This window comes from Lissotriton helveticus, chromosome 12 (assembly GCF_964261635.1).
Source record: "Lissotriton helveticus chromosome 12, aLisHel1.1, whole genome shotgun sequence".
Classification (NCBI taxonomy): Eukaryota; Metazoa; Chordata; class Amphibia; order Caudata; family Salamandridae; genus Lissotriton; species Lissotriton helveticus.
Window position 1 is genome coordinate 302600372 of NC_136073.1, and position 20951 is coordinate 302621322.

At 44.7% G+C, this 20951-nt stretch overlaps 1 protein-coding gene across 3 annotated transcripts in view; it reads left to right on the forward strand.

Annotated features, from left to right (window-relative positions):
* Positions 1-20951, forward strand: part of HEATR3 (HEAT repeat containing 3) — a 191783-nt gene that overhangs the window by 84189 nt on the left and 86643 nt on the right. For all 3 annotated transcript variants that reach the window (XM_078671370.1, XM_078671369.1, XM_078671371.1), the window contains one exon: positions 20118-20208. In XM_078671370.1, coding sequence (XP_078527496.1) covers positions 20118-20208 — 91 coding nt within the window. The remainder of the gene's footprint in view (positions 1-20117; positions 20209-20951) is intronic.

Sequence of the window (20951 nt, forward strand, 5' to 3'; positions counted from 1 at the left end):
CATTCTTTCAACCTTTTGATGATCTGCCTCTTCTGCCACATCCTGAACTTGCCTTCACAACTTAGTTTTCAGAGTATCAATGGAGAGCTTATCGCAAGGAACTCTTCATCTCAGCCTTGTGATGCAAATCTGATTAATCCCTCCCATAAATGTGTTGGAGCTGAGCACAATCTTTCTAGCATTTAAAGCTTGTCTTCTAGTGGTTATGATCCATGTGTACCATATCCAGTATCACTTTTCTCTGTTGACTAGCACTAGATATGTGCAAATTGGCTTTGGAGCATAGCTTGTGCTTTTTAGTCTTCCACATTGCTAAATGAATGGGAAATCCTCCAGAAAGTCCAAATACCTGTTACACCACCCCTGGCCCTGTTCCCAACATCTTCATGGCCTGGGGTTGTTCAGCTTTAGACTTCTATGCCACTCAGCTGAGCACCAGAGGAAAACAGTTTTCCTCCTAGAAGTCCATGGGTCTTTGACCCTATGAGGCGGAACAATATTAGAATCGAAATGGACATCTGTATGTCTTCCTTTTAACTCCCCTAGTTTCAAAAGTTCTGCATAAGATCCTGGTCCTGCTCAGGATATTGTGTCATCCTAGTGGCTCCTGCTTTGCCTTCCCATTCCTAGTTCTCAAAACATTTCTTTCCAATTCGGTGACCACATCTGCCTCTATTAGAGTAGAGACCATCTGCCCATGACAGGAGGGAGAATGCTGCACCCCTCTTTACATTCACTGCGCTTGAGCACCAGGTTCTTAAGGAGGTTACCCTTTGTTCACCTTGGTGTCTTTTCAGAGAACCTAGAAGTTCTGGTGGCTGTTAAGATTACTTTCCTCAGGTTTCGGTACAAGAGCAGGTTGCTGAGATTCTGCAGTTGGGCAGTAGCAAAGAAAAACACCATCCTCTGTTTATTGAATGTCTTTCTCTTGTCTGAGGAAGTTGTGCAGATAAAAACTTGAAGCATTGGTCATACTGCCAACAGACATGAAGTTGTTTCCCATGTCAAGTGAATGTTATTAAAACATCTGATTATCCAGAAGTACTGTTCTTTTGATTTAAAATACCCAACATTCTGTTCGTACCTTCAGAGAGGGAAGATATCACACCCTTCTTCCACGCACAGGTGGAATGCGTCTCTCCGCTCTCCTCCCAAAGGTCCTCTCACAAAGGCCATCACTATCACAATTTCCCATCATCAAACTGGGAGACTCACTCACTCACTCATCTCTTGGGTCTCAAGTCTGGATCACCCACTGATGCATGTCTTGCTAAACTAATACCGACATTAGCAGCCACCTTAAACGCACCAGCCAGTGAGGTTCTCAACTCCTCACTGGTACCAGGTGTCATGGCTTTGGTCTGGAAGCAGGCGAAGATATTGCCTCTCCTGAAGAAACCTAACGCAGACCCCAACAATCCAACTAACTATAGACCAATTTCCCCTTCGCCTTGCTTTTGCCAAGGTAATAGAGAAACATGCTAACAACGTAATCAGAGTACATGCATGAACATAATCTTCTACACCCCACACAATCCGGGTTTAGAGCCATCTACAGCACATAATCTCCTTGCAAAGAAGTAACGGAACGCCTCAAAGTTCAGCTGGATGAGGGGGAAAAAGCAATTCTGATCCTGTTAGATCTGTTGGCGGCACTCGACACAGTGCCCCATGGGATGCTCTTAAACACATTAAAGAACATGGGCATAGGAGGGAAGGCATTGGCATGGATTACATCCATTTTGGAACATAGGGAGCAGATCATCTGGATTCTCCCTTTCTCAGCCACTATGCCAAACATAAAGGTGGGAGTCCCGCAGGGCTCCGCTTTAAGTCCCACCCTATTCAATTTATACATGTCACCATTAGCAGAGGAACATGGCACCAAAATTGTGTCTTATGCTGATGACACGCAGCCAATCATCTCATGCAAGAAAGGGGATAATTTCAATGGGGATGCAATAAGATGCTGCCTCACCAATGTCTTGAAATGACTGCAGCAGAATCAGCTTAAGTGCAATCCTGACAAAACCGAGATTATGGTCTTCGGTTCAATGCTTAGCAGGAAACTGTTTTGGAGTACTATGGATGCTGATGAAATTTCTGCCGCTTCTCCCTCATGACTCCCGGAAGACAGTGATTCAGGCTCTGATCACGTCCAACCTCTCACACAGAGAGGGCCCCTTAGGCGAAATAGAGGTAGAGATCAGCAGGGAAATCAGCAAACTACTCAATGGAAACCTTCTCTACCTGTGTAATCATTATGTGCAATACATCACTGTTTAAAGGTCACCTGAAATGCTGGTCTACTGACATAAACACACCAAAATTATGTATCAAAACATATCAAAATTGTATTATCAATTCATGGGTAGGAACTTGTAAATAGATACATAATAAAAAACAGAGCACATTCCACACCACACACTCCACCATTCAGACATCCAAATTCATATCCACATATACTCATACGTCCTGAAATTTAGGGTTCCGACAATACATCAATCATGAATGAAAAACACGTGGACCAATACCCCCACAGAAACATAACATCAATAATTGTCCATTAAAGAGCAAAAACAAGGGGATCCTACACGGTAAGGTAAGGACCGGGAGTCCTGGGTTTAGAGGGCCAGAAACGCTCCATGACCAGTCGCTCGTTTTGCTTAATGAATAGGCTGCGTAGAATTAAAAAACAGCGGTGGGTGTCCACACAATGCAAACACTTCAGCGCCTAAGCAGGGGAACAGATGGAAAAGTAAATGAGCAGATAACACCACACAGGGAGGGATATAAGAGTAGGAGGTCCCAGAGGCTACAAAGGACTCACCTGGCGCTGGAAGATGACGCCGATGGAGATGCTCAGTGGGAAAAAACGTCCGGTAGCCGGGTCAACTTAGCTGCCTTAAACGCAGTGACAGGCTTTAAATACACCGCCAGTCCGCATGCGTGTGGCTACAAGCATCAGAACGTAAAACAAGGCAACGCCCCCTCATGCTACGTAAAGAGGGACGCAGCGCGATGATCTGAAATCAGAAAAACTATTAAAGAGAAGTAGCCCAATGTACCTGCCAGGGATAACCGTGAAATATAAATATCGAAACGCTCCTAATGGAGGAGTCTGAAATGAAAGAAAAAACACATAAAAACTAAGTGCTATGATGAAAATGCTAAAAAAGAGTCAAAGCATTCTAAGGCATTCATAAACATCCCAGAAGTGTTTGCCGTAATAAGTGCAGAAGTATCAGGGGAAGGGGACCAGGTGTGGGATGTGCTCTGTTTTTTATTATGTATCTATTTAAAAGTTAATACCTATGAATATATAATACAATTTTGATCTGTTTTGATACCTAATTTTGGTGTGTTTATGTCAGTAGGCCAGCATTTCAGGTGACCTTTAATCAGTGACGTATTGCACATAATGATAATACAGGTAGAGAATGTTTGCATTGAGTAGTTTTCTGATCATGTCCAGACTGGACTATGCTAATGCCCTCTATCTGGGTTTGCCAGACTACCTTCTACAGCGTCTCTGGGTAGTGCAAAATGCAGCAGCAAGAGCAATTCTTAAATTCAAAGCCAGATCACATATGACCCCCCCGAACTACCCCCACCCACCCCTCCCCCATCTGAAGTCCTTACATTGGCTCCCAGTTAGGGAAAGAATAACATTTAAGACTAGTTATTTTTTCCAAAGACTTCCATGGAACAGGCACCGTCTATCTTAGAAAACAAGTCAGCCGATATATGCCCACCAGGACACTTGGATCGTCTAACACCGACCTGGCTTGCATCCCCAAAGTTCATCTGGCACGCAGAGGCGGCAGATCTTTTGGCTTTTTGGGAGCCCACATTTGGAATAAACTACCCACGGCTCTGAGATCTTTAACAGTGCTCTCCAACAGCTGAAGACTTGGCTATTTAAATACTAAGCTGCATAAGGTATGCACTTGTTAATTTGCCAGTGCCGGGACACTCCGGAAGGAGTAGCTGTGCGCTATACAAATACGGGTCATTCATTCATTCATCTGATCCTGATGTGACTGATGCATAGACCTTTAAGGGACCTCTTCATTGGTAGCAGTGACATTTCCCAAATGCATAAACGAGTTGCAAGCAATTCAATATATTGCACTGCAGCCAAGTGATAGCTTGGCCTATATATGAATTAGATTGTTTTTTTAAATGTTCTGTCCTCATTCCTCTTTGTCCCTTTACCTTGAGTGAACAAAGATTTATGTTCTACTGACTGACTTTAACATTGGGTTTCATGAACACCATTCGAGTGACTGCTAAGTTCACTATTACCTGAAAGATTATTTGATGTCCCACCCATTGGTGCAGCCCAAACGTCTGGTGTTTCCTTACAGTTTGGCTAGGCATTCAACAACTATGAGTGACACTTTCTCATGAGCAAAATCAAGCCATGAAAACGCAGGACACATATATAAATATCAGAAATTACACCCATTTGAGCACAGAGAAACTTTAAGAAAAGCACCTGAAATAGAAGGGCACTAACTTGAGACACTCTGTGACTGCGCAGAAGAGGGCATTCAGGAACTGCAGCTGCTCAGATCTTAGCTGCAGCAATGCAGATTGTGTGATACTAATTTTGAGTTCACCAGGTTGACTGGTGATGGTAGTTGGTTGGAGTAATTGCAGCTGGAGGAAGCATCAGGATGTTGTTTAACAGCGCTAGAGATAGACCGGTGATTACTCTGCTGTGTCTCTCCCTGCCCGGAGAAACTGGATCTCACTAGCCAGTTAACTCATTTTCTGTAGTTTCAGAAAGTTGTTTCAGTTAGGGGGTGGGTGCTATGGTTTCAGGCTGGCAAGGGCCTAGCTGCCAAGTTTTCAGTTTGCTCATGTGTGAATTTATAGGCTTTTAGGGTATTTGAGTAACATTTCACTTCCTTATGTGCAACACTTTCTAACTAATTAAAGACAGCCCTCAATAACTTTTTCTTCCAAATTAAATTTTTCATAACTTCTTGTAACCACTGCAAAGTGAGAACACTTTTGACAATAGCTTTCAGCAATGTTCCTTTTCCTTTACAGACCCAAAATGTGTTAACATTCTTGTTGACTGCAGAAATAGTTACCAATTTAAACCAGTGCCGCTCATTAAGACCAAGAACATAACTCAATTCCGATAATGTAATTAGAGGTGAATATTCGTTCAAAGGGCGAAAAATATAACTGAAAACAAATGCACAGTGCTGCTCTTTGGGACACATGATTAGTGGTTTACTAACATATGCATTATTGCGCTCCCGGGATCGCAGCTGTTCCCAGAGCAGCCGCAGGACTCTCTTTTGCTAATGACGACGTGGCACATATGGCAGGCGAAGTTTAACTTTTACCTATAAAGGAAATCTGTAAGTGGTACATGGGCCTCTGCTCCTTGGATGTGAACAACTTAAAAGAAGGACGGCCAACAGTGTCTGAAACAGACAGCCATTATGTTATCTCGGAGAGGGAGGCCATGAGCACGAGAGACATGTTAAAGATATGCACTTGCCTGACTTCCTTGTGGTGGCCGCCAGAACAAACACAAAATCATCTAGGTTTGTGCACCATGCTCTCTTCGCTACGCAGGGGCTGCGAGGCACTCCAGCACCAACTTGTGTGTGCGGCACGAGTAAGCCCAGGTGAGCCCTGCTTACATCCCGGCCCGATAAACAACAAGATGCCAGTTCTGACTAAAAGACATTTCTAACAGAAGACGGTGCATCCACATGGTTGCGGAGGCCGGGGCTAATATCAGGAATTGTTTTTTTTCCACTCTCGTGGCTGGCTGCAATACACAAAACGTAAATACTGTAATATCAACAAGAGCAGGCATGCTGCGTTGTCTTTGCATGGCTAATCCGCGTGCTTGTGTGTCCTGTTTGTGTGTGCATGAGGCGTGTGCACGCACATTTTTATTACGGCCTTGTCCAACTTTGGAATGATACATCAGGGGCTTGGTTGAGCACTTACTTTTTTGCAGCATCTCAACGGTAATCGAGAGCCAACTTGGTGGTGGCCGGCTGCCGCAACCCGAATTAGACCCCAGGCAGGTATGTTCTGGGCAGCTGCAAACCACCCTGGCAGCCACTAGTTGGGTCCGGGTTGGCGTTGCAGGATCTCATCCATTACGTCAGCGAAATGTATTAGAAATATGCAGTGGGTGCTCTTTATTGATTCATGGCAAATCTGTTACATTGTGGCAGTAACAACTAGAGCCCAGCCAGCCCCCAAGAATGTCGTGATCAGCGCACCCGCTTTCTCAGTCACTAAATGGTGAATTTCAGCAGCCAGCACTCCGGGCAGCTGAGGAGGCGCTTTATGCGTGACTTTGCATTTCAGTGCAGTGATGCGGACCACCACACTGAGATGCGTTAGTCTAACACCTGATGCGTGGTACTTGGCAGGGCTGGCTGAGGCTGGTGGAAAGTGTAGTATGTGACCTTGCTAACACAGATGATGGACGGAGCGCTGAAACTTTTCAAGCACTCACCCCCCAGTCACAGATCTAGGTTGAATCAGTAATTTTTTTTTTTTTTTTTTAGGTCTCGTCCTTTACCATTCCGAAGGAATGGGAAATGGCCGAGAATTCAAGTGCTCGAACTGATTGTCAAACCACCGCTTTTTTTCGTGGTGTTTTCTTCGAGTGCACGTACAGGCACGCGCTTTTGGCCCATACACTTTCATGGCCATCTGTTCCTCAATGTCCCTCCCACCCTTCGTCAGGCTAATGGCCCTCCCCCAGCACAGAGCGCGCATCGCGGCCGCACAGCACATCAAAGGGCTTCTCCCAGCGTGTGCTGTGCGGCTTCTCCTCCCCTAATTATGTGGCCGGCCGTACTTGTGTTTCCCGGCCGCTTCCCGGCCACTCTTGTATTTAATTAGCAAGAGCAGCATTTCTCCTGCGCCAGGCCACATCAAAGGCTCTGTGCCACTTTCACCCACACAGCAACACTTACAGACACGCAACGCCACTCACACCCACGCAAGCCCACTATCATCCACGCAACGCCACTCACACACGCAACGCCACTCACACACGCAACGCCACTCACACACGCAACGCCACTCAGCCACGCAACGCCACTCAGCCACGCAACGCCACTCAGCCACGCAACGCCACTCAGCCACGCAACGCCACTCAGCCACGCAACGCCACTCAGCCACGCAACGCCACTCAGCCACGCAACGCCACGCAACGCCACTCACACACGCAACGCCACTCACACACGCAACGCCACTCACAGATTGTGGGTGCAGATTGTGGGTGCAGATTGTGGGTGCAGATTGTGGGTGCAGATTCAGAGTTCAGATTCAGGGTGCAGATTCAGGGTGCAGATTCAGGGTGCAGATTCAGGGTGCAGATTGTGGGTGCAGATTGTGGGTGCAGATTGTGGGTGCAGATTCAGAGTGCAGATTCAGAGAAAACTCAGCAGCACCACCACCATTGCAATGCAATAGGTCTCGTTTTAACGCAAATTTAAGCTATAGGCCTTGTAAATGACAAAGCCTTTTATTTATGTTCCAAAAACCAGAACGCAAAAATAAAGGGCATTATCATTTACAATGCTAATAGTTCAGACTCGCGTTATTGCGAGACCTATTGCATTTCCAATGCTTGTTTTAGCTCACTTCGTCACCCCGGTTCAGACCCATCCATAATCAAATCAGTCTTGACCCTGTTCCTCGTGGTATATGGTCTTCCATCAAGGAGCTGGGTGTCTGATGAGCGTCTCGGATTAGTACCACCTCGTTTTATGACACACACTGCCAGAAAAGTCCAATAAAATTAGCAATAAAGATAACACTGGGGGCTGCTCCGGTGTGTAAGAGTGTCCCCCTTAAAAATGGCAAGAATCTCTTATTCTAGTGTATTGAACGTTTTTTGACAAATGGAACCGACTGTTATTTCATTAAATCTCAATAAAGCTTTTTATGACACTAAATGAAATTCTAGTTGACAGGTGGCTAGTATCTCCATAAGATTACTTTTTCATCAAGAGTAACCGTGGCATTGGGTCGCCTGCTTTTATTGTAGCTTGTGTATTTAAAATTCAGTATATGTGATTTAATAACGTTTTCCCTTGCCAAGCATAAGGCACATTTATGGTTGTTTCTTTCTAAAGAAATTGTTTAATGCAGTAATTATGAATCCACAGCCTTGTAATATTTGTTCACACTATTGAAAAGTTAGGACATTGGATTTAATACTGATGTTGTTGAGTAATAACGCACCGAGATAATAGCACATCATTGTAATTCTAGGATAGGTTTCTTATGAGTGTGTGCAATTGCTGGGTTTTGATGATTATCGGGTTCTCCACGATTGTCATTATTTGTGTACCCATGTTAGAAAGTCATTTCTCATGGCTTTGAGTAATATGCTATGGTGATCTCTTCCTTGACCAAGCAGAGGGAGAAACAAAATAGTAAAATAGTGAGAAACTACATTTAGGAGATGGAAATAAATGTATGCCTTACTGTGGTTTATATGAGGATAATTATGCTAACATTTTAGTGCCCATTTATTTGACACCCTCAATTTGTTGAATCCTTTTTCAGTTTTATTTGAATTGGTCATGACCTGCTTGTATTTCTTTCCGTAAGTACTGTTTTCTCCAAAGAGAATCCAACATTCTGGTTTAACTGAGCTTCATTAATTAATTTGCCTCAGTAAGAACTATGTTTAATAAAAACGTTTCCAATCTCTACCGAAAAAGATTTAGGATTCCCCAGATATCTTTTGCTTCAGCATTAGAAATGCAGAATCCGATAATTTTTTTAATGTATTTATTTCATGAAAATGTTACATTAAAATATGTAAAAACAATATATTTTTCTTCACTCGGTATTTAAGCATGAGATAATTTATTTCAGAATTTCAAAGTTACCTATAAAGAACTAGTAATAAAATGAAGACAGATTACCTAAAATACTTTGCTAGATACACTGGTACTGCAGTGAGTGAAAACAGTGTGCAACTGCTGAAGAAAATGCATTAAATTGGGTAAGCACAAATTGTCGGGGTACAGCAGCCTATAGTTGAGATGCAAGTATTATTTGGTCTGTGTAGCACTTAAAAATGTGACAGTTGAATAAACTGTGCATTGTTGGCATTGTGATTTCGCAATTCCACTGTAGTAAGTTATTACAGTACAGTAGGTGTGTTGTGTTCTTATTTCAGGTAACTTGTGATGTCACAACTAGACTGTAATGAGAGCGTTAGAAACAGACCATTATAGAGATATTAAAGTTTTCCATGTCTTATTACCTATTAAAGCTAGCTAGTGTATGTTCAGTATTTTCATTTTATCAGCACTGCTCTTGAAGGAAGCTCACTTGATATTAGTAAATTTCTTAAATATAATTCCTTTGGCAACAGAAGAGGCAGGCTGAGTGATCATTTGCCACAAAGGAGTTCACTAATCTTTTTGTATATACAGTTTTTCTGAAACTGTGTAGAGAGCTATAAAGTTTTTTTTTCCCCTTGAATTACTTTCTGTACAACAGAATCAATGCCACTTCACTCGTTAATTGTCCACAGTGAAATATTTTGCTGCCCCTTTTTTTTGTTAGGGTTTTGTACAGTTTGTATAGAATTGCTTTCCCACAGCACAACCAATTGTCCATTTTGTTGGAAAGCAACCTCTGCAAAGCACACCTCTCACTATTGAACAGATGAAGCAATTTAAATTCCCACATAATCTAGATAGGCCAATTGTCTGACCAGAGTCCTAATGGACAATTTGAAGACTGAGCTGCCTCCCACTAAGTTGGCTGCAGGATAAATTACAGCACATTAGGTCAGTACAGAAAACCCACTCTTGCTACAGCAGACAGGGCTGCTGCTGTCCTGGGACAGTGATCATTACATATCCCCATCAACCCCAACAGACAACTGCCTCGTTTGTCAAAACCGTCCTATGCCCTCTAAACACCAAATCCAACCACTGACTCTGCTACTGGATATTTGTGATGTAAGCTTAGTGCTGCTTATGTTGCGTGTCAGTCTTTTGCCCCACTTTTTCTGGGCTTGTGGAATTTAGACAATTATGCAGTTGTCGTACCAAGTGTTAACTTTTGCCATTCGAATTACAAGAGCCAGATACCACTGCAAGCTCACTGAACTGTGAAGTATCTATTTTTAGGTCTCGCCTGGGAACGCAGTGCGAAAGCGCGATCGCCAGCGAGATCTATTGTTGCTGACTTGCCTCGGAAGTGGGACAGGAGATGTGCACGCACTGGGTGATTGGCGCCTGTGAACATGCACGTGAACACGCGCGATCATTTCCTGTCCCCCTTCGTCCTCATCAGCCTCATGTAATTTATTTATTTTTTTAAATGCACACGCGCGCTCCAAGCGTTGCGCGCTTTAAACGTACAGCATGCCCCACTTACCAGCTCTTGTGGGTACACCGGCTGGTCTCGTGTCTTCAGCGGCTCACTGCAGCACCACGCGGGGCTCCGTCTTGCTCACAGGAGCCTCGCCTGAAATCCTGCTTTGGCCGCACCATGCGGCATTCACAAAGGTGGGGTGGGCTCCTGCCGGACTTCTGCCTTTTTTTTTTTTGCCTTGGGCGCTTTGGCGGCCCCCTCCCTGGGCCGCACGGCTCATTAAAGTATGGCGATTTTTTTAAGTCCACACGCGCCGCCGCCACTGGGCACGAGCCGCAGAATACGCGACAGTTCCAAGTACAGCGCATGCACGGGCAGCCCTCGCTCTCCCAGGTCTCCTCCACGACCCAGATGTGGAGCTGCTTTCTGTTTTGCTTGTTTAATAACTTAAAAATGAATGCGTTTTAATAGATACTGCATTTTATCTAAGTTGAGCACCATATTTCAGTGGGAAATGCCTTCGTACAATTGACACTAGATTACGCATCATTTTGCAAATGTTTCTAGAATTGGAGTCGGATCCTACTAAATCCTAAGCACATGGCAGCTGCAGTCTCATTCCCTGTAACATGCAGTGAACTGGGAACCAGGCGTTTAGCTCCGGCGTGTGTGCGCTGCACCACTGGAGGTATATTGCATGCGGCCCCCTTTAGAGATTGTACCCCAGAGAGTGCACCAGTCGGGCTGATTCCCAAAGGGTTTCCCCACAGTAAGCTCATCTTGGTGTAGCGGAGACTTTATCTCTGAGCACCAACACACAATGTATGGTAAATACCAGGAGACACCGTGCTTTCAGCTGCGAGGCACGTGCAATCTGCTTCTTGGGACATGTACTGCATTGCTGCCAAGTATCCCAGGGCCATGCGTGATATGCTGGTGCAGAACAGTTTTTTATTTGTATTTTGGATTCTGAAATGTACCTGTAGTTCCTTTTTTATAAGAGAATGAATATGACTACGGGTCCCAGAGTTCAAATAAAGAAAATGGACTGTAGCAGCACGTCACGCATGGACATGGGGGCCTTGTTAGGGCATGCACTGCACTTTTGTAGCCTACTCTGTGAGCTGAAAGTGCACTAAGAAGGCTCGGTGGACAAGCGCACACGGCATCCATGCAGCCTGTTCGGAAATGTACAGCACTCGAAGGCACAGCACGTGGTACAGAAAGTAGAGTCTGGTTCTAAAGGCGCAAATTCATTCGGCTTCGCGTGGCACAGCAGGGCCTTTTTCCTGTTGGACTCAGTGCACTGTCAACGGAGCTTCCTGGCAGACAACCCGCACTGAAGTGCAGCACACCTGGTACAGTGTATGTGCGCCCTGAGAGAGACGCTGTGCTCAGCTGGTGCACGCACTGCACGTGAGACACTGCTCCCTTACCAACTCAGTACCACCGCTACGATAGCGGACTCAGCTCTCTGTAGGACAGTGAACTCCCTTACTGATAAACACACTGCACTCCGCTCCATTACTACTAGCTCATCGGGCGCCGGTCCCCTGCAGCCGCACAGCATTCGGCTCCTGCCCAAATTCCGCAGGAAACGCTGCTCTCCGGCAGAGCTATTTTGCCTTACAGCAGCACCCATACCCCAGCGGGCGCTGCTTGTGACTGATGCAGTGCAGTCAGTTTCTGTACCCCTAGCGCAGTGAGCTGTGCTTCCTGACAGCCTCAATGCTCTTGCTTCCTCCTACACTTTCGGCGCAGAGGACACTGGCTCCCAGCAGACACACCACACTCTGCTCCTGCACACACTGCATAGGCCAGGCTGCTCCATGACAGGTTCACTACGCTCTTCTCCTGTGCAGTGGCACTGGCTCCCAGCAGACACACCATACTCTGCTTCTGCGCACACTGCCTTGGCCAGGCTGCTCCATGACGGGTTCACTGCACTCTTCTCCTGTGCAGTGGCACTGGCTCCCAGCAGACACACCACACTCTGCTCCTGCACACACTGCATAGGCCAGGCTGCTCCATGACCGGTTCACTGCGCTCTTCTCCTGTGCAGTGGCACTGGCTCCCAGCAGACACACCATACTCTGCTCCTGCGCACACTGCATAGACCAGGCTGCTCCATGACTGGTTCACTGCACTCTTCTCCTGTGCAGTGGCACTGGCTCCCAGCAGATACACCACACTCTGCTCCTGCACACACTGCATAGGCCAGGCTGCTCCATGACCGGTTCACTGCGCTCTTCTCCTGTGCAGTGGCACTGGCTCCCAGCAGACACACCATACTCTGCTCCTGCGCACACTGCATAGGCCAGGCTGCTCCATGACTGGTTCACTGCACTCTTCTCCTGTGCAGTGGATGCTGCCCCTCGTAGACACACTGGCCTCGGCTCCAGTTCAAATATTACAGTACATGCTACAGGCTGGCAGGCTCACTGCACTGAGCTCCCGGACAACCTCCACTGTGGACTCTGCTTCCTGGCTGGCAGTCTGTACTCTTTCAAGTAGAGATGCTACAACCTTGTAGATTCACTTTCACTCAGATGTAGGTATGGGCGAGCCACTGAGCCACTGAACCACAGACACAGGCTTGGCTCTGGCTCAGCTCGAAGTCTAATTGGAAGCTCGGGCCAAAAACGAGCCGAGCTTTCACGAGGCTTTAGTCGCCAAGCTCCCCGCGCTGCCTTTTACTGCATCAGAGCAAGTGCGACCCAGAGCTGCCCGTTGGTCGTTTTGTAGGTGAGCTGATAGTTAAGACCGTGCAAGTGGGAGAGGAGTGTTATGGTAGTGATTGTTTTAACAGTCTGACCCAAGGATGGGTTTTTTTATTCCAAGAGAAAATAATGTGAAATATCAAGAATATTTCCCACTTGAGCATTTCACAGCACTCTACTGAGCCTTGATTGTCATGTCAGCCCATCGGAAATATGGCTCCACAACTAATGCAAAATGCAAATGCTGCATTGTTGTAGGCTCTGTAGACAAGCCGAGCGCTCTACACTACACTTGTTCCATGTGAAGACCTGTAACTTTTGTCCTCACCAGGACCTCTGTTAATGTATATCACTCAGGGTGTTGGGCTTTTCCTGAAAAGAGGCTCTTTGTTGAGGCAGGTAAACTTGCTTTTTTATATAAATACTCCTTGTGCGACTTGTTTTAGAAGGTAATATGTCTTTTTGTTTATGACAGGGACATGTCTTCGAAGAATCTTTGATATAAAATAGAAGAGATGCTTATCTGGTAGCTGAACCGCTCAACGAAACGTGGGATGATCCGTGCGTCCCTGCTCAACCAAAATGTGTGCTCCTTAGCAGTCCCTTTATTTCACTGAGCTACTTTGCCTTCATCATCATTGAAATATCTCGCATCAGAATGTGCAAAAACCTTTCTGGCACATGAATCCGTAGCTGACAGCTTGTAGGATTTAAACGCATAAATAAAAGGCATTGTCATTTACAATGCAAATAGCTCAAACTCTCGCAAATGGGAGACCTATTGCATTGCAAATGCTTGTTTAGGCCTTAGCTTACTTTGGGTAGAGCGGCCAAGTGGCTTTCATTGGGTCAAACAGCTAAGGCTTACTCTCTGAAGGTGGTTGTGAGGTAGAGGTGTAAATTCAACTACCCAATAATTGGATTACCCACTCATTGTTGTCTATTTTAGGTCGCAATATAATACTTAATTGCTGGTAATTTACTTAGTAGGAACACTATTTTGGTGAGTGTTCTTATTAGTTCAAGTTCTAGCATATAAACTTTTCTCTATTGTATCAGGCTGCACGTTGAAAGGGAAGAGGGCTCATTGACTCAGGGCTGAAGCACTGTAAGCTCACTTTCTGGTTCATTCTTAAGGTGAGTGCACATCGCATGATCATGCACAGTTCACCCTTGCCCGGACAAGGTTCATCTGTGAGGAGATGTAGCCTCTCATTGGTTGTGGAACCTAAGGGTTCACAATCATTATACTGTCACAATGAGCAAGCAGGACTGGTTGGCAGTGTCCGTGTTTACCAAGCACATAGAAATCCTTTGAGTTATACATGCCACAAAGAGGGGTATTCATATGGAGGCACGGCTAAAAAGTTGATAGTATGGTGATGGCAGTCACTGCCCAAATGCAGTTGTTGCTTAACACTGCACAGGTGGGAAATCCCACCGGACTGCCTCCTGACTCTTTCCTCCCTTTACCATGGAAATACAATTTCCGCATCAGTCTTTCTCAGGCAAGGTGTGGAGAGGTGCTCCAGGGAGGAATCTCCACAGTTTGAGCACTTTTGGGTTGGGCTTACCGATGGCAGCTGTCTCCATTGTTCTCCTGGCTCACCTGGAGCTTCTGAACCTGGTGCTCTGGACAAGGCAGGCTTTCTGCCATTTAGGCACAATACATTTAATTTTTCACGTTTCAGCTAAAATATATATATATTTTTTTATCACTCCTGGGGTACATATTTCTCTGAAGAGAGACAAGTATTTCTTCCTCTGGGACATACATTTCTCTGTCCATGGCCACAAGGATACTTCTAGTGAAAACACTATTCTGGCTCACAGGGCAGGCTTTTATTTGGAAATGATGATAGCTGGGCCCGGGCCTGTTGACCACTCAAATTTAAAGTTGTCACCAAGCCTTTTGAGGAAACGAATTGCTACAAAGTGCTTCTTCATATATGTGCATTCTTAATGGCAACCATCTACCAAAGGTGAACTGTCTGGAAATGGCAGGAATCTAATTATGTCTGTTGCAATGTGTATTGGAACCAGACAAACTCCCAGTTAGTCAGGAGCTTGTGCTGAGCTCTTAGTACTTGGATGTATCACGACAGATTGCTGTGGAGAGGATGGGTAGGCAGTTCGTCTCCATTGTATAGATGTGTAACAGTGGCCAAGTTCAGTGCTATGCTTCTTTGTCTGATCTGTGTGAGCTGGATTGTTCTAATGATGCAGGACACAAAAACGATCTCGCACCATTGAAGGTGGTATGGATCCAAAACATACACATTGTTTACAATATTTGCAACAAGAAGGATTCTGGAGCAGAGCAGTGTAAGGTATCAGAGGTCTGATCACCAAACCTATCAAGCACCAACCGCCTTAGTGGGCTACATTCAGTGTATACTCCGGTGTAATTTGGTGGACTAATCCCAGTATAGTACATATATTTGAGGGGGGAGATCCAGTAGGCCCTCTCCCTCCTAGGATGCAGGTAAAATGCAGCCTGTACCCCACTAAAGTTCACCTTCCACCGTCTGATTGCATCATAGTAGTGACCATGATTACTATGATATAGTGACGGGGGTGCAACCCTACTGCTGAACATATCCTAAAACCCGCTTGGTGAGCAACATCCAAAAACATTTAAAACATTTGTCGCAAAAACTTGTGACCTGTGTCTCTTGCGAAGGAAAACCTACCTGGTTGGTCAGATTGAAGTTCAAGATGGTATTGGCAGTTGTGGCAGAAACTCCTGATTATACAGCACTTCTTTTCACTTTTATTATTTGCATTTGTATAGCCATTTCTTTTACCATTATGGTAACATAGGCTTACTTAATCTGGCCTCCATTTATTGTTAACTGGGAGTTCCTTTATTCAGTCCTGTGTAATTGTTTGGTTGTGTGAAGTTAATAGTTTGATCTTAATTTAATATGGAAGTGTTTTTTATAGGCTAAAGTTATAGTAAGGTAAGTTTGATCTAGCTAATAATTGTTGTTGTGTTTTTTTCTGGATTGAGATGTTAGTTGGTTGTCCATTGCGTGGCCAGTGCAGAGTGCTTTCTGTACATGCATCTCTTAATTCAGGTATGTAACTCTGATGCAATGTTTATGCTAGTTTCATCCGAGTAATTTTAAGATGTGCATTTGTGTGGTGTTTGCAGATTATTTTATAGAGCCCTGACTTCTGTACGGTACCAGTTGTGTATGTGAGGGTCGAAGGGTTCTGTCCAGTGTGGGCTGCCTAAGAATGGCCATATGCATATGTGACTGCCACACTAGAACACTGGCAATATTCCTTGTGGAGAGAAGGAAGGCTGCTATGGATCCCAAGGGGAATAAAGGTAGTCCGTTGATAGAACGGGGTGGGGTTCTTGGTAGCCTTACAAATATAAAAACTTGAATTGAGATAAACCAAATTGTGTAAAAAATCTTGGAGAAGGATGCTAAGCAATAGCATCTCCCTTAAAGCAAGTCCTCTTAGATCAGATAAGACCAATGCTTTCTGCAGCTTGCAGCCCACTCGCAAATAAAATTGCAGGCCTAGTTAACCATTGAGGTGACACTGTCACTGTCCTCAGAAGCTTTGACAAATAAAAGGGCTAGCATACAAACCTTTGAGTTCCTGGTTTTAGACTGCGAGGTGAGCTTTGAAATATTAAAGGCCAATTCCATTTGGATTCAGAAAGTAAAGTAGGACTTTTGTCATCCAAAAAATGCATTAAGACTTATGGTCATCATTTGTCCTAGTTATCCCTCATGCTGCAGTAAACTAAGATGTTGAGATATCGATGCACTGTCCTCTGTCGATGAAGAAATTACAACTTTTAAATTCATATAACATAGCGATCTGTACGCTATGCAGATGTTAGTGCATTTGTCGATTTGTCACCACAGACATTAACTTGAAGAGTTTAATATAGTAGGTGTTCTATAATAGATGTGTGTGAACCCTTGGGGCATTCTTTGAAAGCATGTTTTATGGTGTAGAAGGTATTATTTAATGTTTCTTCATGCAGGCATTATGGTTCTTGCAGCCTCTGTTTGTTGTGGTATTTAATTTTCAGCTATCAAAATGCAGGAGTTCTCAGCAGTCCTATAGCTTCTCATAATAATTTAAGGTTTGTTTAAGGTAGGCTGTTTTCTTGCAAGTGTTGAAGGCATGTGTCATTAGACAGTGTCCCAGGAGGACTATTAACATCTGTGACTTACCAAAACAAGTCTCTTCCTTTATCGTTCATTTTGGATTCTGAACAATTAACTTGTAGTTACAGCCCCCACCTACTTTTTCTGAAAGACTTTTAGGATATTAAGTCACTGCGAGGGTAGCTGCTCTTGGAGCATCATCCCCTGACAGACATCATTGTGTGGGCTGCAAGGTTTTTCTCTGTCATGCTCAAGTTGTATCTTGTCAAAAATAATCGATGCTCATTATTTGTACAGCATGATAATGTTTTGTTATAGCTGAAACATAAATAAATAGTGCTAGAGGGGTAAGGGAGAGACCTAGCAAGATTTGTGCTAATTTTTGGACTACCTTTCAAGGCAGCATTTTATTTTTACCATTCTCACATCTGCCAACATCCCCTAATTTACATACATCGCCATGGCTACACCTTACTCCAGGTAGTAAGAATATCTACCAGAACATACTTCCCTTACACCCTGAATTCAAGCCACTCCGCTTTAGACATTCGTTATACTCTCAAACCACTTTTAGACCGGACTTCTTCCTCCTAATTCTGCCACCATCTCCTTTTAAAAAAACATTTAAAAAAATACCACAATGCACCCTCCATAAGCCTCATTTAGCAGACCACATCATCAGCTACACCCCAGTGAATTTACTTTGCCATTCTGAGTGGCAAGAGCACCATAGATCCACTCTGGTTTTTTGTCAAACTTGTGTTGTCCCTCTTGGAGCTGATTGTCTGCCACAACACCTGCTCGAGCTCGGCGGAGAAGGGTAGGTCTATCAGCGCGGACACAGGAGGAACGAGCTTCAACCTTGGGCTCTCCCTGATGTTTATTCCCGCCGACCCCTCATGTGGCATGTAGTCCTCAACCTTTAGGCATAGGAGCACCCACAGAGGTAAACATAAGACATACATGACACTAGCATGTTTGACACTGCACATATACACGGTCCTGATGAATCGCTGGTGAATAGACCCATAGCGTGAAACATGTCGACCTTCATCACCTTTAGCCTCATCTAGGGTCACCTGACCTAACTTGTTGACTCTTAGTGAGCCTAACCCCTCTTTTTAACTGCAGCCAGGGGACCGCCAGAATAAACTGAATTCAGGTACCCCTTGCTACATTTTAATACCCCACACATCATTACACCTAGCCCGGTCCACACACCCCCACCTCACCAAAAGGCAGTTGGAAAAAGATCTCCGCCAAAGAGCCCCTCTTTGAGGTGAGCCCGTCGGGGATTGCACCGCCTCCCCGACGAGGAGCAACTGCCGATGATGAAGCATGACATCCTTCGGGGTGTGTGAGGCCATTATATCCAACAAAATGGATGCCCCAGGATGTTACTCTGACATCTGTGGCCATGCCAGCTAAACACTCTCCCCATTTCCCATAGGAACAGTACAGCGACCTCTTTTGTTTCACAACACCTGCTCTCCCAACCCTATATCCGTTCTGACGTCCCTTTCCAGTGTCCCTGATGAGCAGTTCTGAGGTTGAGCACCCCTAACAGCAGAGGAAAATGTTACTGATGAGGGAAACCCTTATGCACCAGATAAGAGTAAGACAACAATCTACTGAGTGTAGTGCTGAGGGGAAAAGTGGAAAGAGGGACTTGTAGAACTGCAGTAAAGAACAGATTGGTACACAAGGATGAAGAAAGAGATCCTCGGCTGTCACCTAAGCCCTAGTGTGGAGCCTTCTCTATGTGCCACACCTGTCTCTCCCATGGCCCTCCCAAACCATTAAGAGGCTGTACATTTCCCCTGTTGTGTTTTCTGGCAGCTCCTGCTCAATTGCTTGCCTCACCTTCCTCTCACAAAACTATTATTGGCTAAAAACAGCAGAAATATCTTGGCTAGTATTCTTTAGAATGTTTGGAAGCAGAGCCAAATAGTCTTTAAAATGGTAGCACATGACTAGGGTAGGAAGGGGAAGCATGGAGGAGCCCCGTGGTAGAGATCAAGGAGTGTGCGAACACCTGCATGTGGATGTGATCGAACAAAAACACAGTAACGAACACTGTCGCCAATGAACAGGCACAACCAGTGATGCTCTGTAGTTGAAGGTAGCAAAGGTCTATACCAGACCAGAAGATGGATCATTGTCCCGAAGGAGTTCCAGGAACTATTTCAGCAGCCTGACCGCCTAGTCCTTCCTTTCCTTAAGCCTCATTTCCAGGCATGTAGAGAGGCCAGTCTGGTGTCTCAAATGGGTAAGAGGGTCCTGGGCCCTCACAACTTGGAGGGTAGTGCATGGGGATCAAATTACAGATATTTGCCTGAAATTTAAAGTGGTAATACTGGAACCAGAAAGGTAGATGGTAGTTTAGGCTGTGCACTAAAATGAAGAGTGGGGGATAGCTAAACTGGCCCTGACCTCCCCATTAATACACTTTATCTGGAATGCAACTATAAGCGTAAACCTTTTGCTGAATAACACTGCGGAAATGCTATGGTGCAGTTTTTTACTGTACTTGCAAGCACCATTTGCAATGATCATTAACACTAGTGAAATATTTTAACGGTGTTATCAGGATGCTGAATGCATGCTAAGTTATGTATTGTTGTACCATTTTATAAGTTCTGTTTTTGGAATAGAACTGCCTGGCGGTTTATTTGTTAAGATAATTGGAATTTCCCTGTTCTGCTGAAATGAACTTTAGTTTTGACTCTTGCCTTCTTGACAGAGCTGCCTATTGATGCTTGCACGGCACCAGATGCATTAGTGTTGGACAAGTTAGTTGCTCTTTTTACCGATTTTCCTTAAATAGTGCTGCTGTGTTTTAGAAGGCTATGCTTAGAGAACTGTATATGATTTTGTTAGCATGACACTATGGACATGTTATGTGTTCTAGCCCAAGAATGAAGAGGTGAAACAAGCATCTGCCTTGCTGGTGGCACAGAAGACTGCACTGGAAGTTCTTGTTAATGTGTGTTCAAGTGAAGGTATGTATGCGTTTTACGGGGTAGGGTGGATGGTCGAAATCCTGCCTGGTTTCATAATTATGTGAAGATGTAGTCCGTTCATTATGATATAAGTTTAAAAACAGTGGCCAAAAAACTTACCTCTTTGTATTTTCTCAATCACAATTTATTTCTAGGCAGATAATTGTGACTCCAGCTGTGCAATGAGTCCACATTTTTGTTTTTCTCAGTGAATTAATTAAGCTGTTTTTAAACATTGGCCATTTCCTACACATACCTGATCTATGGGCCTCATCGACAAAACCATGCTTTCCTGTTGAGCCGGGCTTAGGTTACAAACCCTCTCCTTAGCGGCTGGATAAGATTCATCTGCCTCCTTTGCCTATAGCTGGCTCTGATTAATTAAACATTGTGTCCAGGTTAACCTAGACTGTATTGGCCTACCTGCTTGAGATGCAGCCTACATACTGACTGTATATGCAATTATTGATTGGTAGAAGACTTTACATTTTGTGGTTGTAGGTTGTAAAGAGGAGCAGAGGAGAGCGTGGGGCAATAAGTGATGCAGGACTTAAGGTAATCAGAATAGCGCAGGAGGTGATCTTGCTGATATTCTTAAAATGACGCAAAAACCCTGTTAGGAGCCATGTGGTGAAGCCTGTGAGGATGTTGAGCTAAAGGAGAGGGACAAGACGACCTTAAAAGCACTATGCATGCTCCATCTTAACTACGCACAAACTTTTTCCCACACCCCACAGCGCTAT